Here is an 11559-nt window from a genome sequence, read left to right as displayed (position 1 = left end):
TTTTTTAATTGGATACACCAGGACTTAATTTTTACATTGCGGGACTTGTGCCTAGTCCTGATGACTGGCGCCCATATTACAGGAACGATTTTACATGATTGACCCGTGACATGGCCTGGTCGTAACTGTTTCCCAGGAAGACGGGGGCATATTTTTGGGTCTCGTAATTGAAATGCTCGCCATAGATGGTCTTGCAGCAGGTTTCCCAGACTCTCCCCAGTCCCCAGGCTTCTCTCAGCGGTCCCGTGAGCGCGCGTACGAATTTTTCGTGGGTCCCACGTTGACTCAACTCTATTATTGGTCGGCGGCAGCAAGGTCTGGTTTGTTTACACACATGGCAATGGAGGGGTTGTTCCATGGCTAGAATTAAAGCAATTGTCTGTAAGCGTCACGTGCAAAGTCTACATGGGCTACTAAATTGTTGATCTCGTCCTCGTCAGCGCCCCATAAACTTGTCTCTACGAACAGAAGATCTAGTTTGTCTAGGCACACCCCAATGAAACCTAAAAGGGTTTCTAGGACATTGTATAACGGGGTCTCTCGATTCTCTTCTTCATCCTTCATCCACTCTTGCACTCGCTTTCTCAAGGTAGTCAACTCGGAATCACACCGCTCTAATACTTCCATGCTATACTCACTCGGTCCTTTGAGATTCCACAGCAACGAGAGTCTCCACAGTCTTCTGTAATGGGCGCTCATACAAGTTCAAAACTCAGAGTGCCTTTGACGGTCCGACTCGCTTATTTTATACACGCGGTATAAAGGGTGTCCAGTCTCCTACCGTGAGGGGGGTGTGGTAGGGGGGTACCCCCCTATCCCCTGGGTCTAAGTAACACGTGACTTGGTCTCGATCTGTGACTGGTTGAACGGATCTGCGTAAAGCGAATCCGCGTCGTTCGCTCTTCACTCTGCATCTTTGTATGTGTATAGAGCGCTTTTTAACTGTGGAAGTTTTTGAGACCATGCCTGCCCGCTCCGCTGCAGCATTGAAACGACAGAGAGTGAGAAGAAGAGAGTTCGCGCGAGAGTGGAAAAAGGAGAATCCAGAGAAAGTTCGCGAACAGAAAAGACGATATCGTGCCCGACGCAGGGCCAAGAGGTGTGAGGTACGGTTTAAGCACATTGCGGGCGAGGCTATAAAATCATTAGAAAGGAAGAATGGGGTTAAGTACAATCACGAGAAAATTCTTCGGAAGCTGTTTAGAGTCCGTATAGGGTTAACGCCGTGGGAAGCGGTTGTCTTATTCCTTCTCCTCTGACTCTGACTCTGACTCTGAGCCTGATGAAGGGTTGGTAGAGGAATTAGAGCGTATGTTAGCGGAACCCGAGGATCCTGTACAACGGAGACTTTCGGAAATCAGGAAAAATAGGAAGAAAGCAGAAGGAAACCGAATGAAACGAGTACGAGAAGAACAAGAAATGGAAGAGATGACCATGGAAATAGCTAGTGAGCTTGATCAGATGGCATCCATGCTTCATGACATGGGACGCGGGTTCGCGCAGTTTGAACGCGAAGATACAGTAGAACAGAACCGTTGTCATTTCCCAGTCACCAACGAACTTATGGATCAGTTAGAACACTATTTATTTTCGACTTAAAGAAAAAGAGACTCTTTTTGAAAAAAACAACAAAAGCGTGTGTGTAACTTTAATTATAACAACAATAAAGGTTTTACAATTTCAAACGTTTCTTGACCTGCATGATTTTCTTAACAATGCGTTCTGTCATGGTTTTACGTCCGGGTAATCTGTCGATGGCCTGGATCATCTTGGTGTCGGCGTTCCATTTGTCCTGTAAGTTCTTGGCCTTGGAATAGTCAATGTCATGTTGTTTGGCCAGTTGGTCCAGACGGTTGATCCCGGGGTCTCCTCGCGCCAGACGTTTCTTCAGTTTGGTACCAGGTCCCATGTACTGATAACCGGGCCAATGGAACTCGATCCCGGTCTTGCCCAACCATTTTTGGATGTCGAACCCATACCCTCGTTGACGGCGACGTCGGGTACTTCTCTTCGGGGGTGCAGGCGCCTTTTTTCCCTTCTTCTTAATCCGAGTCATAGTCTAGTCCCCTTCTCCAGGGGTCTTCGAAATCTTCCCAACCTGCTTGTAACTTTTCTGCGGCTGACGGTTTGGCCTTCTTGTACTTCTTTGACTTGCCTTTGGGACTGTAACCACCGTCGTCGTAGTCGATACCGAGTGATTTCAGTACACGTCTGGCTCTATCGGAGATGGGTGCTTTTTTCTTGGACGATAGGGGAGTTTTACCTAGCGTGACCTGTTCGAATGGACTGAAGGGTTTGGGGGTTTTCTTCTCCTTTTTAAAACCTGACGTGGAGGGTATGGGGGTTTTCAGCTCCTTTTTCAGTCCTGTCGTAGAAAGGGGTTGTGGCGGGATGATCACGGGGGCTGCGGCTGGTTGGTTGACTCCCTTGAGGATCTGTTTCAACAGAGTTTCGACGGGTGCGTCGACCATGCCTTCGGGTTCTGTCGTTCCCTGGTACGAGATGGGACCGCTTTTACCCGTCCGTATACGTTTCACCAGTTTCCCTTCTTCGTTGGCCAGGGGTTTGGTCATCTTGACGGCCATGCTGGCGGGGATACGTTTGTCGTTCAGGATGAGATGTTCTTCGGCGGCCAGACGTCCGGCTTTGTTCAACAAGGCATTCTGGCTGATCTTCCCCTTGTAATAATCTTGCAGACGATTGAATTCTTGAACGGGCACCATCATGACTTCGTTCATACCTTCTGACTCAAGGTCGTGTCAGGAAACTCGGACAATTCTCTCAAGGCCGTCTCGTAACAGTCTTGCCAGTACCGTATGGATTCGTCTTTCTTTTCCAACTCGAGTTCGAGACTTTGAACGGTTCGCTTGCCTTTACCGCACTCCCTGCACAACTCGATGCACCCACCGGGCGGCGTGGTATCTCGTTTCGTTTGACAGGTTTGGCAGAAGTCACCGAACTTTAAAGTCATGTATTCTTGATACAGGTCGTGGTACCTCTTGTTCAAGTACTCGTACGAGTCTTTCCATCGGGCTTCGCGACGATTGGCGTCTTGCAACAACTGCACGAGTTTAGGAATGGTATTGGACTCTTCTTCTCTCGGCGGGAAATTGGGTATGACGTCGATCCCCTCCAGCGGGTAACCGTCTTCGCCGCGTCCTTTCACCGTACACAACATGCTTTGAAACAACCGTGTAATCCGCTCCAGAACCCCGCTCCGTTCTGACTCAGGAGATGCTCTCTTCGACGCTTGAGAGAGTTTTTGCGTCTACCCACTTCTCGCAAAACCTTTTTATGTCTTTTCAGTTTCCCATAAGTCGTGACGTCGATGGGGATCCTCTTTTTCAGCAAATTGAGAACCATCTCGCTGATGGCGTTGATCTGATCTCTGTCGGCGTATTGCAACATCCGTTGACGTTTATTTCGATTGGCTTCTTTCAGGACGCGCGTCAAGAAATGACGTTGTCGTCGCAACCGCTTCATCGTTCGCGTCTAACGTCCGGTTGGTTCGTCCCGCTCTTTTATTCACAAGTCTTCGAGAAGGCTCAACACCGTCTTGGCTACGGTGCCGACCAGTTTACCAAGACCCTTTCCCCTTTGGACCCTCCTCCTTCTTCCTACTCCCACTCGACGTAATCCCACTCGTCGTCTCCTTCGCTTTCTCACCACCATGCCGTGTTCTTACACGTACTCACTTTTCCACTAGAATGACGTAGGCAGGTGATCACGCGTCTTTTTATAGAGGCACGTTTGAACGTTTCAGTGAATCCAATTATTCATCCAACCACTTTTCCGTCGTGGAGTCACTCTTCTTCGAATGTCTGAATAATGCTTCCATCCTTGTTTCAATTTTTCTCTATTTAGACCGCTAGTTAAACTGTCGAGAAACCCTTTTCCCGTTTGGGTCCTCCTTCTTCTACGTACTCCCACTCGCCGTCGTCTCCTTCGACTTCTCCTCACCATGTCGGGTTTCCACCTTAAATGATTCACGAAGGGATCACACGTCCTTCTTATAGAGGTGCGTGAACGAATCGTGTTTCGTAGTCTCGAACGTATCGGTCGTACGTGGGAGGTGCGAAATCCGTCACCGTGTCGTCCAACGTTTGCATCTTGACCAAAAACCCATCCAATTCCTCCACACCGCCCAGAGCGTAGTTCCGTAGTTCGGTCAACGTCTTTTCGTACGTCGTGTAAGCGAATTGGGTCATGTCCATCTTGAGCGAATACTTCTTGAAATCGTTCCATCCTTTCAGCGCGGCGGCGAGAGCCGTCAATCCTACCGCCGCGTACCCGTCTTTACACACGGATCCCACGACGATGCTCGCTGCCGCCGTCAGTAAGGCCAGTCCGTTGAGAATGGCGTTGCACAATTTGTAGTAACCGAACATCCGCCTTCGACACCACCAATACTTGTGGTAGAAAGCGTACAGTGCGTCCAAACGTTTCAGGGAATCCAAATCCACCACGGTGTTGAAAGGTTGATCCAATAAACAGACCAAAGTACTCATGACTCTTTTTAGCTTGGTGAGGTTCTCAGTTTCGTACACTGGTCGAATTGCGAGTCACCGTAGGACGTTGTCCGTTCTTATAGGTAGTCGTGATCGTATTCGTCGTGGTGATGCCTGCGATTCGTCGACCCGCGGCCGTCTGTTGTTGTTGGCGCAAAATCTCTTCCAATTGTTGCTGCATCTGGGCTTGGTCGAGAACACGGTCTCCTCGCCTCCTCCTTCTTCTTCTTCGAGCTCGAGAAAGACCCGATCGAATCGACGAAGGCGGTGTGGAGTCACCGCCACTTCCGCCACCACTACCTCCTCCGCCTCCGCCTCCGCCTCCGCCTCCACCTCCGCCTCCACCTCCGCCTCCGCCTCCACTTCCACCTCTGTCACTGCCTCTGCCTCTGCCTCTTCCACCGCTACCACTAGCGCTACTTCTTCTGCGGCTTCCGGAATTGCTGGAGGACGTCGGTGTATTTTGACGCGGGACGCGTCTCGGTCGTTTCCCTCCTCGAACGGCTCGTGCCAAAGGGGTGGACATTGTTATCCTGGGTGCCCCGACACCTGCCGTGACATTGGCGCGCAACACCGATCCAGCACTGCCGACACCCACCGTGACGTTGGTCTGCGGTACACCCGAGCCAGCGGTGCCCACTCCGACGGGCGAGACATTGGGCAGAGGCGGTGTCGCCAGTGACGATCGCGGTGAAGGAGGCGTGTTCAGACTCGCACCCACACCCGCGGCAGGCGGAATCGGAGTACTCGTCCGAGCCGGTGTCCCCCAAGGCGAATAATCTTCCAGAGCCGAGAAGTTGAAATCGTCACTACCATAAGAGCTCATTTTTATCCATGTACCTTTCTCTTTCTATCTTCTTCTCGGCGAGTTCTCGTTGTTTATGAACCAAATAATCGAAACCTTCACCGTTATATGCGTTGATGATGGACCGTACTTGACGGTAACTCTCGCATTCCGTGACCTGTCTCATCGGTTCGTAGTCCAGCTCGTGGGGATTCATGATGTATTTGAGCCTGTTTTTACACAGGTGAATGAATAGCGGAAACCACTCGACCTCGCTCCTCAACATGATGGGGTTGCAAACTGATGGCATCGGACGAATCCTTCGTCTTTTAACACATGGCTGAGAACGCGTTGATCGTCCTGACTGGCTGGATGAAGATCCAATAGCATGTAACCGTAAGGTCGATCGGTGACCTTGCGAAACGTGTCCAACACCTCTTGCCATTGCGTGGGAAACGATTGCAGAAGTAAATTTCGTATCCCCAACTGATCCCGAGGGTTCTTGAAGGCTGCGATGTAATGCGCGTTTCTGGAAATGGTCTTGGCGAATTTTCCGTTGGGGAATAGATCCTGGCACAGGTAAATCACCGTGATGTTCCGATGATGCGAGTGTTTGGTGAAGAGATCCAACACGCGCTTGTCGTTACCGCCCTCGTCCATTAGATCGTCCAAGACCAACACACCCCCGCCAGGAAACCATCGGGGTAACTGGTCGCTGTCGGGGATGCCTTCGTAAAACTTGACTCCACCCTTCTTGAGCTTTTGGAAACCGTCTTGCCACGATCCGTAGCAGTAGTGAATACTCTTCGGTGTTTGTTGGAACAAGTCGCCGTTCTCCAACAACAGTTTGGTCGTGAACACCGTCTTGCCGCACCCCGACGGACCCGCTATCAACAAACTCGACGGCGTGTGAAATTGAAACGCTTTGCGCCGTTCCATGATCTTGAAAAAATGGTCCAGGGTCTAGAGACGTTCCGTTTTTATCCGATCAACTTGACCAAGGTGGTCTTGACGGCTGGGATGCGTTTCAACAGACTCAAGAGGGTGGTTCTACGATTGAAACAGATGGGTGGTTTGGCGCGACTCTTGCGTTTCACGAGTTTCTTCGCCTGGAAATTCTTGGCGTACCACGCTTTTCCCTTCTTTGGAGCCTTTGGAGCCTTTGGAGCGACTCTTCTTGTGGCTCTCTTGCGTTTCCTACGCACGGTCACGGTCGCTGGTAATGTACCGGTGTCCAGGACACTCATTGGAGCCGGTTGAAGAGCGACTCTTCTTGCGGCTCTCTTGGGTTTCCTACGCACGGTCACGGTCGCTGGTAATGCACCGGTGTCCAGGACACTCATTGGAGCCGTTGGAGCCGTTGGAGCCGGTTGAAGAGCGACTCTTCTTGCGGGTTGTGGTTGTTTTTTTCGGACCATGTTGAAAGCACTGGGTTGAGGCGTCTTTTTACCCGCTTTTCCGTAGCGTTTTTCCAACCTGGCTATCACGTTGTCCAAATGTCTATGCCCTTGAAACTGAAGAGCCATGACTACGCAACGTCCTTTTCTCAAAAATGAACGTCTTTTATTTCGAACAGCTTACTTTATAACAAATGACGCACTCCTCGGGAGGAACCGCACGTGTCCTGGTGACACGGGGTTTTACAAATCTTGCGCCAATCCAACTCGTCCACGATCAGACGTTCTAACATCTGCCCTACTTTACGATCGTTCTCCACAAACTCGTTTTTCTTAAAACGATTCAAGAACTCGTTCATGTCCCGACCTTCGGCTCGGTCGATCAGGAACATCAGGGCGTAATCACCGCAACTCTGACTGAACAGGGACTGTAGACTCTTGCCGTTGTGAATCTGGTACTTGAAATGACGGTCCAACCAGGCTTGGATCGGTACGGTGGTGACGTACGTGTCCAACGGTAGACCGTAACTGTCCAGGATCTCGCACTTGTTCTTGTCAGCCCACAAAGCGATCCAATGCATGCCCGGTTTGTCGTGAGGGTCCGTGTTCACGATGTAAGCGGTCGGTCCCTCTTGAGGGACTGTCCTGGGAAGCCGATCGCAAGGGACCGTGCCGTAAAAAACACAGCAGAGCGACGGATTCGTCCGTGCCAAATAATCCAACTGCAAATTATTCAAGGCTACTGTCTCCATTTTTTCTTCTTCTTCTTTCTTCTCACTGGTATACGTCGTAGAGGACGACTCGGTTCTCGTTGATCTCTATCATGTTCTCGAATTCGCCGTACAACAAGATGGTCAGGTTTGTGCCTGGATTGGCTCCAAAATCGATCACCAGACGCAGTTCACCTTCCTGCTTGGGGTTCAACACTGGACTGTCCAAACATCCATTGGCCGTGTTATCAAATACAAACAGGTTGCATCTCTTGCCGTGTCCCCAGTCCTCCTTCCGGACCATGTTTCCTTTTCCTCTGCACAAGGCTCCCGAGGCTTTGAGGAATCTTTGGTAACCTCTCAGATCTTTACTGTCATCGTCGTGTTTGAGCTCCAAGGTCTCGTAGGGGTACTCTTCACCTCTCACCAATTGTTTGATGGAAACGAGATTGAATTGTTCAAAACTGAACGGATTGACCGTCACAGTTCCATTGAAGGCCGTTTGTTTCATCAACACCACCACTAACCGATTAGGTAGCTTACTGTGGAAAGGATTGCTGCACTCGAAATGACGATTGTCATTGGGATGCGAGTAAGTACGAATTTCACCTCTTACCGTGGGGTAAGTGGCCACTCTTCCGCCTTTCATGCTGGTCATGAGTTCTCGGTACACCGAGGGAGTCACTCTCACTTGAGATAGGAACAATCTCACTTTCACGTCGGCTTCAGTCAGTCTGAGAGTATCGGAACCGGCCCATTGGATGGTCCACATAGCGGGGGCATTGAAGTACATGTCAATCTGGATCTGTACGCCGGGTACCAGTAACTTGCTGAGATAAAACACTTCCAGGTAAGGTTTGAACCTCAAGGTCACTTTCTTTCCACCCAAAAACTGAATTCGACTTTGAACCATGTTCTTGAGATCTTGGGATAAAGCTTTGTAATCGTTGTGAGCAGGATCCAACTTGTTGCCTGTCATCACGTCGCCTTCTCCGCGACTGGGTACACCGAGACAATTGTACCAACCCTCGGGTGTCAGGATCGATTCACCGTCGTCTCGGTCATGGTTCAATAGCGCTTCGAGGTAGGCTTTGTAGTGGTAAGTATCGGTCTGGGGACTGATGAGAGTCCCATTCAATCTCACATTGATCTGTTTGAAGAGGGTGTGGACCAGATTGTTGGCGAGTCCGACGGTAGTCGCTTGCGCTATATTACCTCCGGCAGCTGTCTTGACGGCCAACTCCACTTCGAAGAAACTCTCGTTCATGTCGATGAAGTCTTCTTGAGGATCGATTTGGAAGGTCACCGGGTTGATCCCCGTATTGAACGGATTGATTCTCACCTCACGTCGCGACGACATGCTGAGATCCGTAGGAGGCGTGGTGAACATGTCCAGGCGGGGGTTACGAACTCCCGCCGACCTAGCGTGAGCCACCAGGTCCGTCATCGTCGTCTACGTCGTCTTTTCCGTCTCCTTCCCAGTGCTGACTTTACCCAACGGTAGTCTGGGAGTTTTGAGGGTCTCTGGAAGAGCGAACCCCCTTTATACGTGCGTATCCCTCCGGGGAGACGTCTCACGCGTCTCGAGTAGATGGGAATCATGATCCAAACAGGTCTTTTCTTTTTCTCTTACCACCCAACACGCGTTGGAACTCTTCCGTCGCTTTACGTTTCCCGGAGCGTATGGCTCCCCGCTTCAACCCGGCGAGTGCACCTTTCCAATTGGGCTTTCCTCCTTGACCGCCCGAATTTAAACCTCTCAGACCCTCGATGGCCGTCTCCTTCAGAACGTCCTTGAGGATGCCGGGACCTCGTTTCTTGATGCCTTTCCAAACCTGGCCGAATATGCCAGACCCCGATTGGTATCCGTCGGGATGAAACCGTATCAAAGCTCCACCGATCATGATTTCTTAAAGTGTAACGTCGCGATCGTATTGCCAGCTCCAAAGGTCGTCAGTTCTCCTGTTGCCTCTGCCACTTGCACCTCTATAATGTCCAGTACCTCTTTGCGCACGGTAATATATTGAATGTGAGCGGGTTCGAAGTACTGAGTACCGGCGCCTTTTCGAATCAAGTTGACCTCTCTCAGTAAATCCGTGACTTGATTTCCCACCACGCCACTTCTAGCCACGTCCGAGTAGACGAGTAAGGATCGCGACTTGTTTCCCACCACCACTGCCTCAAAAGCCTCGTTCAGGTTCATAAAACGCCAATTGCAATGGATGCTGAGTCTCAAATATTTGACTCCCCTCGATGAAAAGGTTACGACCTTCCAAAAGACAGGTACCCCATTCGAGCCAATTACATCCCCATCGCGGACACTAAGGTTGGGAATTTCATCATTGAAGAATTCGAGCTGTAAGTTAAGTCCCAGCACGTAACCCCTGCTGCTCTTTTGGAGCCATCCCATTTTCATAGCCAGGTCGACATTGATGAGTAAGGCGGGTACATCCGCTCCGTGACGTACGATGTTTTCGTTGTCCGTGACCAGGTCTTCCCCGTCCCACTTGAACTTGATGTAGGTTCTCTTCCCGTCGTCTCCGACATATTTGGATCCTAATTTGGGTCCGTCGTGTTTGAAGATGCGTTGTCGCTCGAAAAAGGCGATCATGGATTTCATGAGTCCAACACCGTCCACGTGGTAAATCGCATTCTTGAGGTCATCCGTGTCGAAGTAAGCGTTTCCATACGAATACCCCTTGGATGTTCGAGGTTCAAGGCGTCTCCAGGCACAATAGAACAAGTTGACTTTCTTATCATGGTTCGACATCAAGGAAGTCAGCTTCACGCGGTCATCCGGCATGGCGATGCTAAACAACCCCACTTTCCATCCATGTCCCTCCAGGCGTAAGGGATTGGGTAACCTGATCTTGAAACTGTTGGCCTTGTTCTCGGGAAACTCGTTCTTACTGCTGTGACTGGGTAAAGTGATGTAAAAATCACTCATCCTCTCTCTTGAAATGCAACGTGATCGTGGTCACACCCGACGCAAAGTCCACCAGTCGTCCGTCTTCCTCCGACACCTCAGTCTCGATAATGTCCAAAACGCCCGTACGCACCGGTAGATATAGGATGTGTCTCGGTTGAAGGTCGACCACGTCCGGATCGTAACGCACTTGTTTCAACAGGTCCGTGACTTTATTTCCCGTCACCATACTCTGTCCCACATTCGAATACACGAACAAGGAACGACGCTCGTGACCGAACGCTTCCGCGTAACTGCGATCCAGGTCCGTGAAGACCCAATTGATGAAACAACTCAAATGTAAGGTGTCCGTGTCGATCTTGTAAAATAGTTCGTCCCCGTCGTTTTGTCCTATGATCAAGTCCGTGGCCGTGGGGACGACTCCATTGGGAAATTCTTTCCTCAAATGGGGTCCCAAGACGTAACCCGGTCGTCCGTTCTCTAACGTTCCCATCTTGATCCATTTCATCCTCTGGGCCAATTCGATGCCGATGTTCATCTGAGGGTAGACGCGTTTACCATGGATCAGGAGACTGCGGCACGTTCTCGAATTGTCCAGGACGCATTCTCCATGCTCGGCCCGATGCATGACCGTGTACAGTAATTCGTTGGGACTGTCTTTCTTGTACAGGGTCACGTCGACATCCGTTCGAGAGTTCAACCTATGCAGGTATCGATCTCGTATCATGTTCATTAACTCGGTACCACTCCTCGGCGTGAATTCCAAATCGCCTTCTCGCGTCACCGAAGAGACCCGCGTGTATAGGTTTATGGACGCGTTCACCATATCGATCCACCAGAATTCAAACAGAATAGATCTCTTCAAACCCATCTTACGCGTCGCGGACGGAAACGAGAGGTCGCTGATTCCCACTTTCCATCCCGACTCTCTCAACTGCAACGGGTTCGGCAGACGGTTCTTGAAACTTTGGGCCTTGTTGTCCGGGAACTCGCTCGTGCTGGCATTGCTCATCAGTTGCACGTAAAAGTCTTTCATTTTTTCGTCTTGGGCTTTTGGGTCACGTACAAGCCCTTTTTATCCACCCAACTGTCGTACTTGACTGGCCAACCTTTCCAGCGCACCAAGACTTTATCCCCTTTTCGTTTGACGATCTTGTCGACGCGGAACAGATCGTCGTCTTTCACGTTCACCTTTTGTAAATCTTACGCGTAGAACGTGCCCTCGACCGCCGTA

General features: G+C 50.5%; 1 protein-coding gene across 1 annotated transcript; it reads right to left on the bottom strand.

Annotated features, from left to right (window-relative positions):
• Positions 1 to 4895: 4895 nt before the first annotated feature.
• Positions 4896 to 6318, bottom strand: LOC145482438 (uncharacterized). The gene has a single exon (XM_081461061.1). The coding sequence runs from the start codon at positions 6229 to 6231 to the stop codon at positions 5572 to 5574; it is 660 nt and encodes a 219-aa protein (XP_081317187.1). The 5' UTR covers positions 6232 to 6318; the 3' UTR covers positions 4896 to 5571.
• Between the last annotated feature and the right edge of the window lie 5241 nt (positions 6319 to 11559).

The sequence above is a fragment of the Orbicella franksi genome, chromosome 1 (genome assembly GCF_964199315.1).
Source record: "Orbicella franksi chromosome 1, jaOrbFran1.1, whole genome shotgun sequence".
Lineage (NCBI taxonomy): Eukaryota > Metazoa > Cnidaria > Anthozoa > Scleractinia > Merulinidae > Orbicella > Orbicella franksi.
Note: the sequence above shows the minus strand (reverse complement) of the source record. Positions and strands in the feature narration are given on the sequence as shown.

Coding starts and splice junctions, on each gene's coding strand:
- LOC145482438 (XM_081461061.1), bottom strand. CDS start 6,231: ATGGAACGGCGCAAAGCGTTTCAATTTCACACGCCGTCGAGTTTGTTG.